Source organism: Ischnura elegans, chromosome 4, assembly GCF_921293095.1.
Source record: "Ischnura elegans chromosome 4, ioIscEleg1.1, whole genome shotgun sequence".
In the NCBI taxonomy this organism is placed as follows: Eukaryota; Metazoa; Arthropoda; class Insecta; order Odonata; family Coenagrionidae; genus Ischnura; species Ischnura elegans.
This window is the reverse complement of record NC_060249.1, coordinates 64,007,648-64,031,958: the sequence shown is the minus strand read 5'-3', so window position 1 is coordinate 64,031,958 and position 24,311 is coordinate 64,007,648. Positions and strand designations below refer to the sequence as shown.

The 24,311-nt window shown below is 37.9% G+C and overlaps 1 protein-coding gene and 1 long non-coding RNA gene across 7 annotated transcripts in view; one reads left to right on the top strand and one right to left on the bottom strand.

Annotated features, from left to right (window-relative positions):
* Window positions 1-22,262, top strand: part of LOC124157604 (protein turtle-like) — an 837,486-nt gene extending 815,224 nt beyond the window's left edge. For 3 of the 5 annotated variants that reach the window (XM_046532465.1, XM_046532463.1, XM_046532464.1), the window contains 6 exons: window positions 1,220-1,282; window positions 1,819-1,899; window positions 2,128-2,313; window positions 2,638-2,865; window positions 6,318-6,399; window positions 16,927-22,262. In XM_046532465.1, the coding sequence (XP_046388421.1) occupies window positions 1,220-1,282; window positions 1,819-1,899; window positions 2,128-2,313; window positions 2,638-2,865; window positions 6,318-6,399; window positions 16,927-19,378 (3,092 nt within the window). In that variant the 3' untranslated portion in view covers window positions 19,379-22,262. The remainder of the gene's footprint in view (window positions 1-1,219; window positions 1,283-1,818; window positions 1,900-2,127; window positions 2,314-2,637; window positions 2,866-6,317; window positions 6,400-16,926) is intronic. The other 2 variants (XM_046532466.1, XM_046532467.1) reach the window with 2 other exon arrangements.
* Window positions 10,833-24,307, bottom strand: LOC124157606. 2 transcript variants are annotated; one of them, XR_006864623.1, is made up of 3 exons: window positions 24,261-24,307; window positions 22,865-23,043; window positions 10,833-12,871 (listed from the first exon to the last, which is right to left on the bottom strand). It is a non-coding gene; the product is annotated as an uncharacterized LOC124157606 (long non-coding RNA). The 2 variants fall into 2 exon arrangements; XR_006864624.1 differs by lacking the exon at window positions 22,865-23,043 and having other exon boundaries at window positions 24,261-24,296.
* Window positions 24,308-24,311: the final 4 nt, after the last annotated feature.

Sequence of the window (24,311 nt, the reverse complement as noted above, 5' to 3'; positions counted from 1 at the left end):
AACCCACTGCCAGGAAGTCTTTTCTACTCTCCCAATTAAATATTTTGATTTTGAACTAAATTGAAAATGGTTTTCAAATAAAACCCGGAATGTACTTCAGTATCTACTGGAATTCTGTAGTATAGCAGTAGTTGTCTTAAAGATGTTATGTACAATATAGGTATCGACAAGGTACCTTTTTTCCTGAGTGCAGTTATAGAATGGGGCTTGAATCAATATGAACTGAGAATTAATTGTAAAAGGATTTCTTTAGGTTCTTTCATCCCACTGTTAAAATTTGACAATAGTTAATCACCCATCATCATAGGAAATTTTTTCAATTGATACGTTTAAGGCCTCTCCAAAGAATTTTAATGAATGTATATCGCTGTTTGTATTTCTCACATAGCACAAGAATATCTAATGGAGAATTGTAGATATCCATCATGGCTAAGTAAAGCTCATCTACATTACATATACACGTATAAATCTAAAGATCAATTAAAGAAATCTTTTGGGGAAATGAATGCTATAAAATACGACAATGATGCAATAATTATTATATCACGCTGTTGAAAGGTGATTACAAGACATAACAATTACAATCTGCTCTCTAATAGAACATAGGAATATAGTGGCCAATTAATATTGTGTTAAAGTGCCTTTAATATTCTGAAAACAATCTTGCAGTAATAGCATACACTTTTCCAAAATTTAGCAGTTCCTTTTGTCAAAACTCTATAACATGGTCCACTTATGTTATATTTCCCACAATGTTGATATTATTTCTTATGTGTGTAGCTCATCTCTTAAGTAATATGCTAACAACATAAGGCAAAGCATTATGTAGAAGTAGGGTTCCTCTTGGCATTTACACCTCAAATCTATCAATGGTAACAAATTGCACAGTAAGGTCTACAAAAAATAGAGTTAATACCTCTTTCTTAGGTATTTTATGATTGACTTTGGGTAAACCAAATATTGAAGTATTACAGACCTTGAACCTCCATTAATACTGCATCTCTAATTACATACGTGCAAACAAGGTGAAAAGAGTCTCATCAAATGACCAAAATTGAGCATTAAAAATCAGATATTCTCCAATCTTACAGTGGATATTTTGTGCTTAGTGGGCATGCTCTCATGCATTGCTGCCTATTCCATCTACAATTTTTATATTCACAGTGATCAATATTATTAATTTGTTTCTTCTTCCTCTCACTGTCTGCCTACCCTCTAGATATAAACCCTAGGCCTAGTGATATTGGGGGGAGTGCTGAGAAAGAACCAAGTCCTGATGAGGGTAAGGCTCCAATGAGAAGTCGTCTGTCTCTCTCTCTCTCTCTATCTTTCTCTCCTTGCCTCTCTCAAACCTCCCAACCTCCTCTGTTTCCACTCCTCAGCCGTCCTTGACATCTCCTTTCAGTTTCTCTCCATTATGATTAGTTTTGCTTGTTGATGGGTTTTACTTTCCCATGTTATGTGAATGCCAAAGCAATAGATGTTAGTCTGTACAGTTTGCTAGTGCCTGTGAATGTTCCTGGATGTGTTCTGGGTTTTGAATAGTTGCACAATAAGTGTAAATACATTTTTTTAGTCACTTTTATGTATAGTTACTTGCATATTTTTACTATCTTAAGTAAGTGATTTATTAATTTTACTTATGTTCCAGTTTTTCTCACTTTTTATTAGCTGTACTTTGAGTTAAAATTTGAAGAAAATATTTCATTTTGGAAAATTTTCATGCATTTCGATTTACTTTTACTGAATGATGATATTTTTCCCTTTTTATTATTTGCTTTTTCTGACAATCTTTTGTTCACTGTTTGTTTTTTTCAGACATATATGACTATAGTATAATTATGTTTCCGACTGATTCCACTGGAGCTACATTAATACCTCCGGTGCTCCGACCTAAAGGTATTTGATTTTGATTGCATGTGATTTTATCGTCCCTCATCCATGTTTGGATAATTGTTCTTTTTCTTGAATGCCATACACTATCCTCACACTTATCGCACTAATTAATTTTTTTAGCCTTGACTAGATTTTTATCCTGGGTTGTGTACCCATTGTTAATTTGTGTACCATCCTCCACCCTGGCAAACGTTGGGTGGTTGGTGGTCTCCTCTTACATATGAATTTCAGGTCCAAAACCAGGTCCACCTCGGAATCTTACAGTTTCAGAAGTCAGCAATGGGTTTTTAATCACCTGGCAAGCACCATTGGAAAGATCGAACCTCATCCAGTATTATACTATCAAGTACCGCACTGATGCTCAATGGAAAACACTAAACAAAGGTCAGATCCGACCAGAAGAAACATCTTATTTGGGTAAATAAATATGTTTCTTTTATTTGTCGCCTCACCCTCATGGCACATTTTCCTTGCATGCATTAGTTTTTACTCACATTTTCTTAAGTTTACTGAATTTTTCACAAATATAAATTAATGAATATATTTATTAAGCATAAATTATATAGTGATTTTTCAAAAGCAAGTCAACCAAAAAAATATTACATTTTCACCAACATCTCCATTTGCCGTGTGCATTGTATGCCTAATTAATATCAAAGTTAAACGTTTGATATTCTTGATTGAATTCTTTCTTTGATATTATTTAAATTGTTACTCTTTCTTTCAATTCCGGAAATCTAGTCAAGAATCTGGTGGGAGGAAGAACGTACTACTTTCGTGTATATGCAAATTCTGTGAAGAATTATGAAAGTAGTGATGAAATCAAGTTCCCAGTACCGGCTAGAGTGAAGCACAAGGCGATAACAGCTGGAGTGGTTGGTGGCATTCTCTTTTTCATTGTTGCCATCATTCTCTCCATATGTGCAGTGAAGATTTGCAACAAAAGGAAAAGGCGGAAACAAGAGAAGGGTAAATATTTTGCATGAATTAAATGGTCTATGTACCAGAATAATAAATTGTATAAAATTACCTGGTACACATGCTTCAATTGGGAAGCCATACGTTTAGTTTTGATGCACTAAGAAATTAGATCATCACGCATTAATTTTTCCCTCGTAATTTGATTAAAATTTACTTAAAATTGTTTATTGGATGGCAAAGTTTGAATCACTCTAATACTGTCACATTTATATGGTTTTAAATGGATGACATGAAAATAAAGGGCTGGAAATATCTAGGAATTTGATGGGTTAAGTTACAAAGTAGCATGAAACTTATGTACAATATCATAGAAATGAAATTGTGAAATGCCTGTAGGTATTGCATATTTTAAATTAATAAATCTTCCCTTCAAACGCTTAAAATTTTATTGAATGAAATCATGGTTTGATATCAACTTTCTTGTCAAATGTACAAATAATTTACATAATTGTAAAATCATGTAGGGATACCTAGTTGTCATAATGCTACAAATCTAAGATGAACCCAATTTTAGTTAAATATTCAAAAGGGAAAAAATACTGTCTTTGATTAGTGCTAGTACAGTAAATGTCTTAGAGCATAGATGTGGGGGGGTTATGGATATTTCCAACCCTTTATAAGAATTAAATTTCTTGGATAATCAGAATTAATAAATTTGTTCATAAAATGTGGTGGAGAAGTAATGGGACTGGAAACACTGAAATCAAATTGGCCATACACTGCCTGATTCTAATTCATACACACTGAATATCAATGCCTCCTGGGTATCAAGTCAGTAACTTGGAAGCACCCTTCTGCAGAGAAACTAAGAAATCTCTTGACCTAAGTCTGTAACATGTGGAGAAAAAGCAAGTCCGTGGACATATGTGGAGAAAACTCTAATGCTTTTTGGATTTCTAGTGAAAATTTTAGCTCCATGATGTAACATACTACACAACCCTTGAGAGAGTGACTGGCGAGTTTTGTTTTGCAGTTTATAGAAAAACTCAAAATGAAGGAATGTCAAAAAAATTTCATCAGTAACTCCAATAAAGTGATTACTGAAATCCACTATGTGAGACCTGCTGTGGTTGGCAGATGTTGACCTGACTAGTATTCGAAGTGACAAAAAAATTAACCAGACAGCTACACTGCCTAAATATATCAGAAATGGAAATACATAAATACTGAACTAAAGTTCTTGGACAAATACATAATGGGAAGCATATGAGGATATTCGATTGAGAGTGGTGCAATGACAGCTAGCCAGTTAGCTGACAATGGCAGCAAACTTACCTCTGCTGTCCAGGAAGTAAATTCCCATTCTTTCATTGTTAAGGGTTAGCTGCCGCTAACATTAGCTATCCATAAAAAGACAACTCAACAATGATAGCTAAAGTCAGTCATTTCTTTGCTAACTTGAGTTAGCAACCACTAATAATGTACACGTAATAATCAGAATAAGTGTCCAGGGTTAGATTTCTGAGGTTGGTGTGGACTGCCATTTTCACTACAAAATATTACCGTCATCCCAGCTAATCAGCATTGGAAGACTGTACTTCAGAAATTGGGTTAACTGAATCGGGTTAAAGAGCTGAATGAAATATATAACAGTGGTGCCGCGGATGCTGGAAACTAGGCCTCTACCAATGCATAGTTGCCAAAGGAACAACAATGGGATCACATAGAAATTGAGAAATAAAATTTTATTATTGTAAAAAAGAAATTCAGTCTCCTTACTTTTCTGCATGCACAACTTACTTGAATGAATATCATTGCTAAATTTTGTTATTGTTGCAAGAGAAATTACCTTTCCTGGTGATTATTTTAGTCAGTACTCTCAAAAACTTAAAATAACTTGTTTATTAAAATACATATTGCATATAAATTTAGCTACTGTTTGACCAGCCTGTTTTGTTGAAGTGCTCTTTTATATCAATCTGCCAAAAAATTAATTTAGAATTAATTGCTAGAAGCTGCTGATGTAAGGCATGAAATTTGAATCATAATTCTGCTGAATAAAATTGCATTCTTTCTACATTGCTAAATTTTAAAGAAAAGATTTACATATTGTCATTTTACAATAAGAATTTTTAGTAATCCAATAGTAATTGAACATTTATGTAGGTACTGAACTCACAAGAAAGAATTAGTGGTAATGAATCTCTCAGCATGTCATGTTATTGCTGAAAAATTCACTCTGTCTAAAATAGCTTCAGCATTGTATTTCATGGATTGTTCTGCAACAATCTATTTACATTTACTTTGAAAAAAAATGCAGCAAGTCAATTTCATATGCATATGGTATCTGCTTTGATTTGATAGAATCATTCCACAGTAAAAGAGAGAACCTATTGCTCTAGTACAAATCTTATAGCCTAAATGAGATGGTAACTTTTGGCTCATGTAGCTTTTAAAGACACCTACAAGCTGCGAGCAAAAGTGCTGAGAGATTTTACAGAGGAGATAGAATGACTGAAAGATTCAGAATATGTAATACCTTTATGTATTCCAAATTTATTGCAATATTAACGTCATGTGCCCCTTGATAATGATAAATATTAACTGTTCACTATATTTGGTGAGGTTGCTTTAGTATAAAATCAGGCATTTGAATACATAATAAAAAATCATTACTATTAGATTTTAATGCTCCCCTGAATTTCTAAATACATATTCTAATGTAATATATGGCATGATTGTTAAGATTCTTATTCCCAGATATGTGATGTGCATGAAATGTTACAATATTTTAAAAACAGACACAGCATGTCTGAAGAGATATCACATGGTATAAAGGTATTTACATTTAAAACTTAAAGATTTATGATGTTCCTTAATGTGTTTTGAATTACTATCTCTAAGTTTTACTAATGGTTTAACTACACCAACTTTCATGGATTTTATAGAAAGTGTGAAAACCCGGTTTCAACACAAAATGTGACCCTTAATGGGAACTCTTTCCTTACAAAGCTGCAAGGGAATTATTACAGTCTATCACAGTAAATAGGTATTTCTCATTTTTTTCAATAAAACTTTCATCACAAAAAAGACTAACTGCACAAACCATCAATTGGCATTTTCAAGAACATGGTCCCAGCATTAAGGCAAGAGTAATTTGTGACACACCTCCTATCAAAATTACTTTTTTTAGTTCAAATGAGCATTCTTTAAATATCTTTTTTTAATCACCAAAGCTCATGAGAAGATCCCAAACCTCCACAAAAGCCTGCTTCCACAAATTTTCTGCATTTTTTTATGGTTTCTTTTTATTTGCTCCTTATCAGCCCTGTAGAGAGATGGCCATTATTGCTTACCCAAATTATTTCAATTTCTTATTAGATATACTGCTGATGTACTTGAGTATGTATTGATTTTGTAAATTAACGTAGTCTTTTTGATCAGTTTACTTTTTCTAACCTCCAAAACTGATGACTTTGTATATTTATTCTCCAATCCAGCATACAACATGGTTGCTTGTAGGATCACAGATGCAAGAAATGGTGGCCAACCTCCGGGGGCGAGTCAAGTGCCTTTGAAAAAGTAAGACTTTCAAACAATACCGCTTGTACAGTCCCTTTTCATGGTTATTGTGGTTGAAATTCAATGTACTTGTAATACCTACCTTGTAAATACTTTTATCATCTTAGGCTGTAAATTCAAATTGACATACCAATTATTTATCAGGGATGAGCCATTTCTTCCTCTATCCCTGGCAAGTAGATATTTATTGATACTTCTAAATGTGCGCATGACACAGTAATCTTTATCTATTTTCTTTCTCTTCTCTCCTGAAAATGTTTTCCTGTTCATCTTTCTCTGGTATAACCTCGACTCTTTTCTTTTTTGAACCAGATGTGGTTAAAATAACTTTTTCACTCAAAGAGTTTTAAATTTATAATTTCAAACATATGAGGTTTATTTTTAGTGCTTGGTAGCTAATGTAACGGGAAAACAGAAAAATACCTACCACACTTTTTTTGTGAGAAAGAGATAATACTTATATATATTATATATATATATACATTATATTAATAGCTTCATGCTGCTAGATTTTTTATGGATGTGGTGTCTCTCAAATTTTTATTTTACCCTGGTTTCATTCACGCCGTTCTCCCCCTCGGTTTGTGTGTGTGTGTGCATGTGATGATGTGTGCGTGCGTGTGGCGAGTAGGGTGGGGTCAGAAAGTCCACTCTCGGGAGGCCCGTAAGCGTGCGTGTGTGATGATGCAGGAGCAGCCAACAACAACAATACAGCTGACGAACGAACGAAAGAGCCTCCCCTCCCCAATGCTCAAAGGACACCAGAGTAAGGGCATCCTCCAAACTGCATATTCCAATTTCATTCATACTGTAAAGTGCGGTCGAAACTTTAATGCAACAGACAAGCTGAGACAAGAGTGCTCACATTAAGAGGAATCGTTAAGATCGGGTTAAGGAGGTTCCACAGGGGCCGTAAGACTTTTAAAAAAATACTCAATTCTAACTTTTTGTATGAGTTTCTCTAAAATGCTGCATTCATGTTGGACAAAATAGCTAGTAGACGAAAAGTAAGCTATTCTGATTCTTTTTCAAATGTGTATATATTTATATAACAATTCTCACCTGCAATAAGACTATTGCTCTATTAACTCAGATATTTTGCCTTCTATTGCAGCTGTACTTACTGATAATTGAAGAGGCATGATTATGAGGTTAGGTTTATTTATTACCATGGCACTGATATCATGGGATCTCTTGCATCTTTTTTTTTCCAAAATAACATACTGGACTTGGCACTGTATTGCTGTTGTCTTCTATATTTTTTTTCCTGTGTAGACAAATATTGTCATGAGCTCCAACATATGCATATTAGGAATTGCGGGTATTAAAGGCAATTTCCATGGAAAGCTCTTTTTAATCAAACTTGATGGTATATAATGAGAAAGGGACAGCTCTTGATAAAGGGGTGTAAATGTTGAAACCAGTTGAGCAAATAAAATAGCGTGAAAAATTACTATAGCAGCTTGTATCATCACTATCAATGAATTTCCACAAAGGGAACTCATCAACAATCGATCTGAAGAAAGGGATCTTTCTAATAACATTCGCAAAAATCAAACTTATTTTCTGAGTGGAACCTCCTCCAAATGTGACCGTTTGGATTCCATCCCACTATGGACTCGTACTTTCAGCGCTCTAATGTCTTGGTCAAAGTTTGTTATATTGAGGTTTTACTGTACGTATTTCCTTTGATTTTCTTGTGGCTGTTTTTTCTCTCTCTCTCTTTCTACCTACTTCTGTCTGTTTCTACTTTTTCTCTGTGCATGCAGTTGGACCTTTTATCACTCTAATCCAAATATCTGCAAAATAAAGTAATGCATTCCTACATTTTTTTTTTTATTTCTTTTCTTCCCTCTTGATCAAATTCACATCTTTTTTTAAAAGTGTAATGGCACATCTTCAATCAATCTTTTGGAACATTTTCTTCATAAATGTGTTCGTTTTCTCTTGAAAGATCTGTTACTTGATGTTCCTTTGTCTCTATGTTTTTTGCCATTATCTGAGGTTGGAGTATTTTAAGTCCAACTGCATCATTTTCTATGCCATGCAAATGACTTGCATTGAATGTTTGGAGATCTTTTGGCTGACTTTGGCTGTGCTGTTAGAATTTTAATCATAATTTTACTTCATTAGCATAAAATCTTAGAATTACTTGTGTGACTTCAGTGTCTTCCTGAGCTACAAGTATGCTACCGAACAGTCATTTAGCTGAAAATTGAAACTCAATAAGCCCTCTAGCTGCAAGAATTTCATTCATAAGTTTCCATGGGTAATGATTCAAAATTATTCTTCATATTTGACTCCCACCTCATCTTCACCTCAGTTTCAGTGCCTCTTTAAACTAGTGGGCTGAAATTTCAAATGCAGGTTAATGAGCATCAAATATCTGCTTGCTTAAAAAAGGATTCTAAATTCTGTGTTCTAGAAGAGCGAAAGGCTCCAGCAATGAATGTTGTCATTGCTTTACGCAGAAAAAAAAACTGAATACATAAGAGCAGGGGTCTCCAATTTACTAGGCCACGAGGGCCACATTCCAAGTTCCGAATCTCCCCACGAGCCGGATAGCAAATTTGCCGATGACTGAAGTATTCGATTCCAACGTCTACTGAAGTATCCAGTGGCATATTTCTTATTTAAGAACAGTTGAAGGCGACTTTGACATGCAGTACAGTGCTGTAATGCTCCTACCGGCGTCTCACAGACTTAAACGAGCGAGAATCGCGCGCTACTTGAAACGAGTGTGCGGGCCGGATGAAAACCCACGGGCCAGATCCGGCCCGCGGGCCGTAGTTTGGAGACCCCTGCATAAGAGTATAGAAGGGTTTTGGACTTCTTTGCATTTTTCTTCAATCCTTCACCCTTCTTGTAATCCTCCTAGGAATAATCTACGAAAAATTGAGTGCACACTCATGAACTGTACTGAGATCCAAATAATTACCAAAAGGAACTCTTAATATGGCTTCCCAGTTGCTGAAGGCTGAGGCCAAAATCAAAACTATGCAAAATCTCAATAATCCTGATATTATCACGGAAAGCTGGAACATTTTGGGATTATGTAAAAGCCTTAAAAATAGATTCTTCTCACAGCCTCTCTTTGTTTGGAATCATGCAGATGTTTAAATTAACGGCAATAAAATTTTCAATCGAAATAATCTTGCCACTCCAACTCAAAAATGCTATAGAAGGAATCAAACACTCAGCAGTCTTCTCTGTTTAACTTATACCTGATCACCCCCTGAAGAGTACATTTATGTATACTCTCCTTGAGTAATGGCAAAATAGTAAAAAATCACACTGCAGCTAAAGGATTGACTATCCAAATTTAAACAAATATAGCTTGTGTTTAATAAATTGATGGGGAAATAATTATTTACTTAAAATTGCTCAGTTTTTTTTTAATTTTAATACTTTGAAGTTTGCCAGGAAGCTCTGTAAGATGGACATATTCCTCATTCCACCAACCTTGTTTCAAATTTAGCATTACATTAGTAGTACCTATTTAACTCTTTTAACCATCTTTTAAAATAAACTGTTATGGGCATTGTCTGCTTGGTGCTTTTGGATTGCCTTGCTATTAGCTAACAAGATAAAACAGGACGGCTACTCTGGTAGTTCTTTTATGCTGTGTAATCATTGTTTTTTTGTCTTTTAGAAACAGTGCATATATTATATCTATATCTAAATTTACTTGTGTACCTACTATGTATTTTTACTGAATTTGAACACTATTTCACTTGTAATTCAACATCCTTATAAGCTATCTACTTTTATGCATATTGAAAACATTTACTGATTTTTACATAAAAAAATAAAATTCCCCTCTTTTTGGTCGTGTTCATGAAAAAGAGAGCAATCATAACAAACTTTTATTCTGTTCTCTTACTATGCAATAGTTCACACTCTTGTTTGGAGTCATTGGCACTAAACATATAATCTTGTTTCTTTCTTTTTCTTTATCCAATTCCCTTCCCATTCCTATCCTCTTCTCCCCATTGTGCTGCTGTCAAAGGAGGAAAAAAGGTGAAGAGCTCGGATAACTCCCAACTGTTGAGTTCTCATGCACCTCATTCGCTCTCTTCTGCAATGTTGCACCTTGCCCTTGCATGTTTATCTTACTGTGATAATGTTTTTACATGGTTTTGATGTTGTATTGTGGATTTGTGTGCTATGTTGATCATATGTTAATCAAGAATGTCTTGAAAGTGTTGTGTGGCCCTGGAAAATAACTTCTCTTTGGCATGCACTCATTTCTGCTCCCTGAATGAAGTTCAGAGTGACCTTAGATTGTTCAAGGTATGATGAAGGCTGGCTTTGGTGGTAAACCCGAGTAGGCCAGGCCTATTCAGCAATTTTGCAGGGAAGTCTTCTCTGCCGAATAAAATAGTAGAGGGAGTAGATACTCCTTCCCATAATCTCAGAATTATGGTCAGATACATGGTTTTGGCCGTATTTGACCACTTTTTTTTAATGCTGCTGATTGTGTTACAGATGATTTCTTCAAAAGCACATGAAGTAGCCACTTCAAGGTAAAATTGATTGTCTATTTGGTAAGGTCATCCCAAAAGAAATTTCCAAAGCCATTCCTAGATAAGATATTTTTGATGGTTCTATCATGGGTGTGATCATACATAAATTAAGGTGACATATTGTTGTGTCTCATAGTATATAGGAAAAATTAAAAAATGATAAAATAAGCACTAACACATTCACTTTGGATAATCACTTTCATTTAGGTTGTATAGTATTAACAAATGCAAATTATTCACTATCTATTTGAGGTATTAATGCGAGTCAAAGGTAGTTTCTTATTAATAGCAATTTATCTGTTGCGATCAATGTGTCAGATTTTAATTTATACAAAGGTTGTATGAACTGAATTGACCAATCTTTTCTAATTGATGAAATGAAAATACATATACAACTCTATACTAAGATCATCAAAATTTGTGGAAATTGGCCTCGTGCCATGGTTACTGTAAAGAATCACCCGTAGTGATTCTATACATTTTTCCCAGTTGTATCTGAATCAAAGAGAAAAAGGTAAATTTTCATTTCCGTGTTCACTCATTGTGTATAGAGAGTACATATATACCCAACTATTGATATACTGTGAATGCTTACAGTAAGCATTTGTCAGTCCAATAACCTCTCCAAAGTTATAGTACATTTCCATCAAACCAAGATTACAGTGCAGCAATATTTCCTAACATTTCCAAATGAAAAAGTTTAATCAGTTTGATAATATGTCATAGCCAGCATAATCCATTTGAATTTGAGTAGTATAAGCTCTCTAAAAGAGATCTTCCTAAACTGAAGATTTGATACATGTGTGTGATGCTGAGTACTACAGGTAACTTTTTTAAATAAGAAGTGATGGGTTTGAATTAATACCCTTGATATTGTCAATTAGATTTTTGTTGCATTCCAACCTTGTTCTTCAACGTTTCAGGTTTTCATACTGTTGAAAAGGGAATATGTATCTATCAAATGTTTTACCCTCTCGATAAAAATGAGCTCTTTTATGATGGGGGTAGGCAAACCCGGTTTATCAGAGTTTAATTTTGAGCAGTGGAGGATTGGGATACCCTTGTCATAGTGTAAAACAAGGGTACTAATTCTTTCCTCTACAATTCATACAATGTCAAGGTTGTAGTTTAAAAAATTTCTTGGGGTTGCATTTGAAGGGGCTATGCATTTTGGGGTGTTCACTCGGGGAATGTTCACTTAACTCTGTTCCCGCAAAATTAAAATTTGAGTGGGTTTTGAATGCCTTGACTATGTGCCTCAACAGTGGTATTTTAAGTGGAAGCCATTAAGTGCCCAACAGTAGAAGAATTAGGGCTATCTTCCCCTAACAGCACGGAGTGTAGGGCAAGGAAGACAGAGCGTTAACTATCCTCCAAATCCTAATTCTACTCTCACTTACAGTATTTCTCCGAATATAGTCCCCCTCTGAATATAGCCCACCCCCTTAATTTTGATGCTTCAGTTTCAGGAAAAATCAGGAAAATTTTAGGAAATACATTTGAAGATGGTCCCGCATTTACTTTCACCATGGGCATTTTTGGAAAAAAAAAGGGGGGCTATATTCAGATATACGGTATCTCTACCTTACTTTACTTTATACTGCATAGACCACCAAGATATTATAGCTGATGATGGAACTAAGTAATTTTCCACTCAATGTGTAGAATGCAACCAATTCTGATAATTGCCATGTCATTCCCAAGGATACACCAAGAAATTGCACAGTAGAGAATGACACAGGAAGTGTTGCAAATGGATTGGTTTAAATATGTTGTGTATAAAATTACAGCTTCCTTACCATCATCATGATGAAATTCCACGGAGTTGAGTCACCGATAATTGAATCATTGTTGCCAACTTTCATAAGTTACTGAAGGTCCTTGGAATTCCTTCCTCCTAATTAAGTTCCGGTCATCTCGATAATGTTTACATTGGTCCCAGCAAACTGAAATAAAGTTTTCAATAATTGAAATTAAATAACAAGATATATCCATGTGAATACGTAGAAGTATTTTTCAAATTATTGTTATACCTGATTGACCAATTATTGAAATTCAATGTGAAGAGAGAAAATTTTGTGCATAGTATCATAGTTCCATTTGGGCAAAAGTGGTCATATATTTTTTACTAGTTTAGGTCTCTCATTTCATTTGAATACAGTATACTCATTTCACACAGGTAAAGCACACACTTATTAGCAGATTAGAGGAAAAATATGTGATGTGTTTACATGTCATGCTGCACGATTAGTTCCCATAGATTGTGAGAACCAATGTGTAAATAAACCTATTTATTAAAGGAAATGTGTTTTGTAAGTGATGTGATATAATTTGTTATGATAGCCTTTGTATTTATCCTGCATGTATTTAATTCATTATATTCCTCATTTTTTTCCATAAACATTGCAAGAACTTGTGGCTAAAACAATAATGACCTAAGTGGTCATGTGTTTTTAAGTACAGCATACTCCTGATAATCCGGGCTAATGATTGCGAGAGGCAGCATGAATAATAGGAAAACACAAGTAATCCAAACTTTCACTATAAATTCATGTATTTTTCATAATTCATGTAAATCAAAAAATTTATTTTTATTTTATGGACATTGTCTGTTATTTTAGGTTGCTTTGCGGAATCATTCACAGCTATCTTTTCCCAACCGCAATCTTTTTAGTGGCGATAACGTGGTTGCACTCATATTCCGACTGCTCCATGTAATACCTGGTTTCCGAAAACCGCACACCTGTGTCTGCGAGATCATGGATTCAGCAAATTGATTTGCACGAATGCTTCAAAACCACTGCACGACATCAGAAACTTCATTGTTGGGCACCGTGCTATGTAGTCACATCTCATGCAAGTTGCCAAGCATGCAACTGCTGCGGGTCGCTGTTCTGTGATCACAGAATGCAATTGCACACTGTGATGTTAGGATAACATGAATACGGAGCTTCCGTGAAGGTAATGGGCACGCGATCACCTCATCGCTCAGCAGCAGTTATAGGAAACCAGGACTTTTGGCAATTTGTCTATGTAGGCAAAAGCCTGGCTATGACTCATGCTTTCTTTACTTCCACTTCCCCTGCTGCCTTCACTTCCTTCCTCTCCAATTTGACCTTGAATAGTCTCGGCGGAAATATATCTTAGTGCGACATATTTACGCCAAATCTCCAGTTCCTTTGGGCCGTATTCAACTGAATGCATGGCCACTGCAATAATTGGGCTTTTGCGATATGAAATATACAAATACAGATCGTAGGCAACATTTCCCTTAATTTGCGATTGGTTACTCGGGGAAAAATTTCTGCTGTGTAAGCCATTTGAAACTGTCATCTCTCTGCTTTGTAACCACTGATTTGTATGTGCTTCCAAACTGCTTTGGAATTGAAACGTAGTACTCAGCACTTCATGACATCATAGCACCCTACCATGTCATCAACTCATTTGTGTAGCTTTCTAGCTCATATCTAACACATTTTGAACTGCTTTGGATTTCTATGGGGAAACTGCTGTGGAACAAATTTTCAGCCTTTGGAACTCATTTGTACCAGTCGGTCACCCGTTTTGGAACTCATTTGTGCACCATGCAAACTGCTTTGTAGCAGTTCAAGATGGCTTATAGAGTTCCCTTGAAATTCATGGTGGTCTGTTTAGAAAATTTAGGCCAGGCGACAATGGCGGATTGAAGTGTGGCAGAAACTTCATTTTAAATAGTGTACAGTAACTGCTCCATGAGTAGTCTCATTGCACTTTCAAAATTAGCCATAAACGAAGGTCCTTCCAGCTTGGTAGATTTGGCACAGGTTATGCACTGTTAATACATTAGAGTGGGGAATAAGTGACATTTTTAGTCAAGAAAGTCCACATCGAGAGCTTAAATCCAGTCTTACGTAGTTGACGTGGATTATTTAGTGTCCATTTTTGAGTGAAATGCATTCGTTTCTGGATATTTTTCCTTGAAAAGTCTCATGTTAAATATTCGAAAATCCCATGCAAAATGCGAAAAAAAAGGCCTTTCCGGGTACCTGAACTTGTCTCAACACCGCAAAATTGAAATAGATTTTTAAAGGAGGGATTCATTTTTGGCAAAAAAAAAGTCCTAAAATACGGAACAAAAGATGGACGTAAACCATTTCCCAGGGATCAGGAAGACATTACATCGACCGGTTTATTTTATGCATATAAATCGATGCAAAATAGTGCTACTTTTCCGAAAAATATTAAAGAACAAAAGTGCATATAAATTGATGAAAAGTAGTGCTACTTTTCCGAAAAATATTATAGAATGAAAGCATTGAAAAAAAATTGCAAAAAATACCGTAAAATTCAACATTTATGTGCAAAATATACTATGAAAGCACTGAAATTTCTTTTTCTACAATCACAATCTACTTGGAAATGCCAAAAAATGCCATTATATTAATGACGCTTGCCATGAAGTTGCTATTGAATATCTTATTTTGCACAACCAAGACTCTTGGTGTGTAGTAAAGATAACCTTGTTGCATTTCAAAATGACCCCAAAAGTACAAGCAACAAGAAAAAGAGAATAATTATAATAAAACTCATTCGAGTGAACGTTTTGAAGTTTTGTTTCCATTAACTGACTTAAATTATTTCTTAAACCACTTATGCATTTCTATTGCATGTATTTGAGAATTTTTGTTTTTCTGAGCACAGCAGTTACAATACCAGTGATGTCATCTGGAAATCCTGTCGAATCGTTCAAAAGGAGTTCCAAATGTGTAGAAAGCAGTTCCACACGAGCGCACTCTCTACAAAGGAGTTTGAAAGGGGATTACAAATGCGTAATAAATATCTTCATATATTCAATTTTTGGTACAAATGAGTGGAAATGAGTTCCACCGCAGTTCCATGACAGATTTTGTTGTTTCAAAACAGTTTCAAAGGGGTTCCAAAGCAGTTGGAAAGCAAAAATTTTTCCTTGAGTAACCATAGAACAATCTTCTAAAATAAATCAATAGTTTTTTACAGCAGTTGATCGTCATCTGCATACTAGAGTAGACATCCAAGTACACTTGAAACATTCCTTATCAAAAAGTAAATTAAAAAATTCCCCTTCAAGAAGAGGATTCTAATGGAAGTAATAGTCCAGGCATAGCCTTGCATCAAAATGCAAATATCCTGGCACTTTTGCATCCGCTTATTATTTTTTTAATAAAGATTGCTGAAAACATTGAAACTCATGAACTGATATGCCGCAACACGGATAAACCGCAGCCGGATAATCAGGAGTCTGCTGTACCTACTAGTGTCATTGAGAATTCAAATGACCATTCATCTTCGATGCAAGCAATAGGTTTTCCTTGATATAACAATCTTATTTCAGCCTTAAAAATCATCTCGAGTCAAGCATGCATATCCATTGCTTGTATATATAATGCAATAATTACCTCAATAAAGCACATTGGCTTCATTGTGAATCCCTGCCAAGAGAATAAATCAAAGATATATGGACATGTTTGAAGTGTTACCTAATATCATTAATCATCTCTCACTAAAATTCCTAGGTATTTAAATATGCATTAATGTGCTTAAATAGATGTGGATCACAATTTTACATAATGAATTAATACATGTGCTATAGTTATATACAACATTACAGTTGAGATAGTGATTGTTATCTTGTGAGCAATGATTTCTTTTGCTTTAATGAGAGAATGGATATCACTGTAAAAGGTTATAATAGTCTCATATTGGGTGTCTTGAAGCCACTCTTTAAAACTGTGAACTGCATGTCTTTCTGTTATTTATTTCTTTCAGTTTAACTAGAGTATTCGACAACTGTACTTCTATCTTTTATTGATACAGCACGTAATTGTGTTCAAACCTGCATGCTTTTGCTTTTCAGCTAAATGCTGCATTTATGTTTTAATCCTTAGCCAAATCAAGAGCATGGATTAGACCAAGTTAGCGACTGGTTTGAGCAAAAGCAAAACAACCACCCTCTAATGCTTGTGCCTTTGGCTTTTTCCTACAGACTTAGACAGAGCAGAATACCAAGTGTGACCCTAGGTGCTTTTAAGCAGATTCAAACCACCCTCGGTCAATTAACCAGAGCCTGGGTGACTCTAAAGCCAATCGGGAGCAGGAGGGCTGGGGAAGCCAACTGGTCATCGTCGCACGAGAGACAGCACCTTGAGGAGGAGGAGTGCTCGCAACGCTCTCCCCCACGTCCCCCGCAACATCCCCATCCCCCCTCCCCATTCATTCAACCTCCTGTGCCAGGTGCCTTCCAACACCTCCATGTCCCCCATCCCCACCCGCCACTGCACCCATACTACCCCCACCTGCATCGCAGCGAGTCTCTAGAGAAGGCCCTCGCTGCTGGACAAAGCAGCAGGCCTCCAGTTGCCGGGCCACCTTTCCTGAGGCCCCTCAACAGGATATCGCGGGCGCCTGACGGCAGATTCGTGGTGGACGCGAGCAGCAGCAGTGATGAGGGTGGCTTTATTCCTCGGCCCTCTTGGCGCCGTCCACGTCCGAGGCCTATCTTCCCGAGGCCCAGGCCACTCCCATTGGTGGCCCCAGGCTCTCCCCCGTTCGACGGCCGGGCCAGCTTGAGGTCAGATGGTTCTGGAGAGAGCTGCCTCATTGCCAGGAGGGTTGTCCGCCACCACCCATTGCCCCACCCTGGGCATCCTGTCCACCCATCACCTGTTGGCCCCCCAATGATCACCGTGCCGGCCACAATATACACCCCACACTTCCGTGCCAGCTCCCCCGGCCCGATGGCCTCCGTCAACCCACAGTCTGCCGGTGGCGACACGTGGTTCACGCCCACACCCGTCCACAACTTCAGCGAACTCAGTTCGGTCCGGCAGGCTAGCTCGGTTGACAGGTCACTGCCAACAACAGCTGCCACCCACTCAGGGCTTAGCGGCCTCAATTCCTCCTCCCTGAGGTCGGTGCATGCTCGATACGCCCAGGAGCTGCCCTCGCTGAGAGCCATCCATGAGGAGAACGGGCGGTGGCAGTGGGTGCGGGCAGAGGTGCACCAGCACCACCATCCCACACCCCACCAGCTAATGAGGCCAGGGCACGCCCCTCCTCCTGGCCCCATCGTCGCCACAACCCCGTTGACCCACAGGCGGTCTGGGAGGCACATCCACGGACCTGCACCCTCCCTCCTGCTCCACCATCCCATCCACCCCCATGCTCTCCTGCCACGCCTGGCTCAGCAACCCCCCAGACCCATGGCCGGTGGCCATCCTCCTTCCCACCTCCGCGTCGCAATCCCAAGCAACAACCAAGTACCAGGGCCACCGATGACCGCTATGCCCCAGGCCGCAAGTAAACACCACATGCACCCCTCAGCCTTAGGGGCACAGTCTGGGAGTGGCCGAATGGCCCCCGGGGGCATCCCCAGGGCTCGTCTTCCATCGCGCCTTCACTCCCGTCCTCCTGTTGCAGCCAGCCTCCGCCACTCTCGCAGTGCCCCCGAGCTGGGCTCAGCAGAGAACTATGCTGCTTCTCTGCGGGCCAGTCTGGCAAGTGGGTCTTCCAGAGGATCTCAGAGGGTCCACCCACCACACGTGGTGGTGGGACGTCCTGGGGCAGCTCCAGAATTGCTTCACGAGGCATCCCCAGAGAGCCGATCTAGTTCCAGTGGTTTTGGGAGCAAGAACACCTCTCAGCAGAACCAAAGCTCGCACTCTGGGCAGTCCCCTTTGGATGGCAGCAGCATCAGTGCAGAGTGGCGGGGTGCAGCACCTTTGCTGCAGCCGGCAATGCCTATGCATCACCACCACCATCTTGAGATGCCTCCTGTCGTGGAATTGGCGCGTCCCACCACCCAGCCTGGGCCTCCTTACCGGCCGCCGCCACCCCCACCTCCCCCAGCGTGGATGAACCCTAGACAGGCGAGACCACAGTTTGCCACTGCCAGTCCTGCACCCCTTCAGGGTATGCACTTTGTCCCGCATCACACCCGGGGTGCTGTACCTCCTCAGGAAGCTCCAGGATGGCCACCACCCCCGCCATCACTGGAACTAGAGCGTGCCCTTCTCCGGGGACCTACTGTGGAGAGGGAGCCCTACCCTTCCTCACCCCCTAGAATACCCTTGCCACCTCCACCTCCCTCCCCCATAACGTTGCCCCCCTCCGAAATCGTTGAACCACCAGATCCTGAGGCTCCAGATGTCAGTGTCGATGACCATTACGAGTTTGACACTGTGCTTGCGGCTGATGGTACTCCTTTACCAGGAACGCCAAACCAAAGGAGCATAGGAGGGAGCATATCAGGTTTTGGTGGCAGTGCTGGTGGCATGAGTGACTCTGAGATATACTCATCATTTTATCCTCGCCCCAACAAACCCTCCAAGTATGAGAATATGGAGGCTAGGGTACAGGCCATGAAGGAGGAATTTCATGCTTATAGGCAAAGACAGGCAAAGAAGAAAAAGGGTGAGGAAATGGAGAGTGCATGCTAGGTTGAATAAATGATGTGCTGGTTAAAAAAGTGGGCTATTCGTGGTGCTACCTCTTACAGTTTCATGGGTAGTAAGGAAGGAGTTGTTTCACGGCTGCAAATCAAGTACTGGGTAGGATGACTGAATGGGTCAACGTAGAAGACGTTAGAATGCCTCATTCAGCGTATGGTACTGCTTGCTGCTCTAAGCTTTGGAACGGCATATGTATTTAGAAACCTCCTCAATCCTCCTCCCCAGCTCTCCTTCCATGATCTCAAGAGCCATAACTTGACCAAATTCCCTTTAAATCCCCCTCTGGTGTCCCAAAAATATTTCACAAATGCTCAAGGGTGCATCTAAGTTGAGAGAGACTCATGGCACACTATTGTGTATCATAAATATTATGTATGAGGACAAAGAGACACATCGAGCTGAGTGATCAGAAACGCACCTTCAAAGAAATGACTCTTTGATTTCAAGAATATTTAAAATAAGGAACATATACAATGAATCCATCGAATTCCCTTAATTTAAATGATTTTTTAGTTCATAATTCTTCGAAAGACAATTTCTCCCAAGGCTCATCAATTTCTCGAAGAAGCGTTTCTGAAGTACCCTTCACAGAGTAGTAGTGTAATAAACTAAGTAAAGATGTATCGAAATTATGAAATTTATGAGCCAAATAAAACTATCTCAATGAAATGCAAGATTATATATATACTGATAATTTAAAAGTTGGATGCAAAAGGGAAAAATAGCTGTGTACATGAGTAGTTTTTGAGTGCGGTTTTTCAGTAAACAGGGGCGAGATGATGGTTTGGTGTGCACTTGTGTCTGTATGCGTGTGAGAGTAGGTATGTGTGTTGGACCTGAAATACATTTAGCATACATGCTTGAAGAGAGCATGAGTCCAGTGTAATAAATGGGAGGTTGAGGCTTACCTCCCCCTATCTTGTGTCTGCATTGAACCCAATTCTCCAACAGTGAACGACAGTTTCATATCATTGTCGTTCTTCTCGATCAAAACTAATTTTATCGCTAGCCTGGCAGCCAAATGATTGTTTAATCCATAAATAATAAAATAACACCAAAAATGAAATGCCAATCCAAAAGTATAATGTAAGTTTTAGTAGTTGTTACATTAAATACTTCAAACCTTTGGCGCAGTTGTCTATTAGTCATCTTTTGTCATTTCATATTTCTAATATGCTTCAATATATAGTTTATCAAGTGCAATGCTTTGTATTAAGATGTAGTCGTGGCCAATATTTTCAGAGAAAGGATTTAAATTTTGAGCCAATGGTTTTCTCATGCCTCCCAACACTCATGACTTATTTTTTCATTGATGGCTATGTATTGCATTGCATTTGATTAAGGGGGAGGTTTGCCATCATCTTTGATTGAATAGGAATAAGTGATTGTTTTTAATGAAGTACAAAGATAATGTTATATGATTTTTATGTTTTTGTAATTTAAATGTACATTTTGTTCTATATATTTGTACACTGTCTGTTGACCTATATTTAAATTCTATTTTTGTTTCTTTGATTGTGAGTGTCACACATTTACTTGGTTTTTGGTGCCTTGTATGCTCAGCAAAATATTATGGAGGCACTATTTTAATTGGTCCTGGCAAGAACTCATTCTCACACTCAACATTCTTTTAACTCTCTTTGATTGAGAGATGAAGAGAAATTGTGAGATGCCTATCTTTTGCCAGCCAGTATTGAAAATATCCACTAGCAGGCCGTTCTTACAAATAATTTTCCTCAGGCTATTTTTGCCCCTTCACAGCCAGACAATGAAGTTGTATCATGCATTATTTGAGCAATTGCTGGAGTGAGTGCCGAACGGAGTGCTTGATCGTATACCTCCTATATTTTTCACTTCCACATCCCGCAACTTCACAACACAAAATGTCTAACTTTTTGTGCGGCAACGTTTTCTCGCATATTTTTAGTAGACATACCACTACTAATGATACTACTGTTGGTGTAGCGAACTTGGATTTCGACTCTGAAAACAAATATATAAATAATATATATGAATAAATATATATATAAATATGAATAAATATATATACAAATATGAAAGCGACACGAAATGGGCAATACTCATCACGTAGGTCTGACAATTAACTCACATGAAAGCTCTCTTCAAAACTTCAAAAAAATTCTGAATCAATGAAAGCATATCCCCATACCCTTCCTGCATACCCCTTTTCTTACTAATGGAGACCTTTGGAATGTTATCAACCATTTCCCCTAACTCATCCTTGTTAACCTTCAGCCATTGCATTTGAATCTTTTGCTCAACCCTACCTCCTAAACTCTAGCCGTGGACCCCTATTTTTTACTCTCCCTAACCTTGCACATTATTCCCCTTGGCTCCACCCTCATCCTGTCAAGGAATTACAATTATCATCCCAGTTCTTGCTCTATATCTTAACCATAATCTCACCCTATCCAAACATTGCTCATTACCTCTTGATTCCTTGCCCCACATTACACGCAAAACACACTCACTTTTAAACTTTCTTGTATGTCGTAATTGGCACTGCAGTACCACAGTTAAGTCCAAGTTAAAAAAATAAAGAGTGTTGATGATGTTGAGTACATATAGGGAGAAGATGAGGTGAGGAACCAAGTATTTAGCAACTAAAGGTTTGTGAGGGAAAAGGAATTCTAAATTAATTAAGGCCATTGTTTTGTGGAGGATTGTGTCCCCTGTCATGCTGCCTAAAGGAAAACATCGGTTTTGTGCATATTGAGGGACTTTGGCCACTCCTATGCCTGGAGTGGATTTTTAGACATAGGTTTTAGCTGTAGGTGTTGACTAGATGAAAGTTGTTACTGTGTAACTACGCTGTATGGGCAACCAAAATACAATAATGTTGACAGAAAAATTTGTGTTTTTATTTGACTGATTCTTCAATGTGTTGTCTCTGAGATGATAGCAGAAATTCTGACAACTGACTTATAGTTTAGTGAGTATACTCCTCATAACACATCCTGTAAGGAAAAATGTTAAAAATACCTATATCACTAAGTGTAACAAAATCATTCTGAAGGTAGGAGTACCAGACTGAGAAGTAAAATATACAATAGGCAATCTTTTGGTTTCTCTTCTTATCTGAAGAGACAACAAGGTGCAGGGTATAACCATTATAATACCACTGTGGTACCTCACCCTATCGCTGTAACAAGAAAGGTATGCTATACCATGAATTCAAGACATCTATATCCAAATTCACTGCAGAATGCTTTTGATTTCAATTTAATTCACATTTAATTAGTTGATGACATGGATGCATGATGTGTACCCAGCTAGGGGCAACTGTCCCCCCCCCCCCCCCCCCCCCCCATACACTTAGAATCAAAATTCGCAAATGTCTTTAAGGAAAATAATATTTATTCAAGCAAATAATCTTTTAAAAACTATGAAAGAGCTGTTACAGTTTCCTTAAATAGTTGATTTCATTCACCTTTTCCATTTTTTAAATCTTACCTACAACTTAAACAACCATGGCTTGCACCCCCTAGTTTTGATCCAGGGTATACCTTACGTAAGCCCTTACATGGATGACCAGCACAAATAGGTAGGTATAGTCATGGCTGGACATACTACACACCCATCAATGGATATTGTCACAAAGTCAGGGAAAAATCTTACAGCTTTTATCTGTACTGTAGTAATTTACAGTGGAGAAAGGAGTGAAAGAAGCATTTCAGAGAACATGTATTTCAATCAGCTAATAAACACCATTGGCTGGAATGATTTTGATGAACCTTACAGTGCCATTTAAAAGAATAAAATTCTACTTATATAAAAAGTTTCAAATTCACTGTTAGCCAAAACTGCAACTAAAATCCTGAACTACACACAAAAAGCAGAGAATTTAGGGGATACTTATAGGTTGCAGTGGCGCAGCAAGGGTCTTGGGGGATAAAACCCTCCCCAGAGCTCAGAGAAATTTTAAAGTTTAATCCATTTTACTTAATTGGATTGACATTACTAATAGAATGTGTATGGATAAATAAAATATCCCTCAGAAAGCCGTAAAACTCACCATTTATCCTAAAATTCCACAATTTATTAATCTCGCACCTACCGCTTATCCTGGTGGGTATTCCATCCCCCACACACCCCGGTATTAGTTGCACCTAAACCTCCCCCAGCCTTAATTCCTAGCTGCGCCCCTGCTAGGTTGAGCATCTGCTAAAGTGAACCCAGGAAATTGTATATTACAGAGGGCCAGGATAATAAGAGATATCTTCAACGCCTCGCTTAGATAATAAAAGTTAAATACATCTGCAACTTCAACAGAGGGAAATGTGCTTCAAAGAGTAAGTACCAGGGTAATAATAATACTGTCGTCTTTATTACACAAGCAAATTTAGGACTAGGTAGTCCTATCTTACAATTAACTTGTTTGACAATCACATACATCCATGCCCTGGATGGTGGTCTAGCCACCCAGGCGGGATTCGAACCCACGACCTCTAGGTTAGCAGTCGGGGACTTTATCCCGGCACCAACGAGGCCGACCGGACCACTTGTGTTCACCAGATTTTAATTTAGAGATGACCAGTATACTTATGTATTTTCGTAGATAAACTAATTTGAATACTAAACACCGCCAATTATCCAAAAACGCACTAAATAAGGATATAGCCGTCAGAAAAATGTATACTGCTTGGTCAGTTTACTTCACAAACAAGTTACACTATCATGTTTATGCAAAGATATGACGCAATGCTTTATAAATATTATGCTCTGAGATTTTAAAATTATTACTCAACAATATACATATGTGAAAATAAGTTATATTAATGAAATTATAACAGTTTTGAAGCTACAGTGAATATATTTCCCTATATAAATTAAAAATTTCAATATTTACCTTGAAGATCCATTTGAAATTCGTTGATCTTTTTTCGTAGCTAGCAAATGT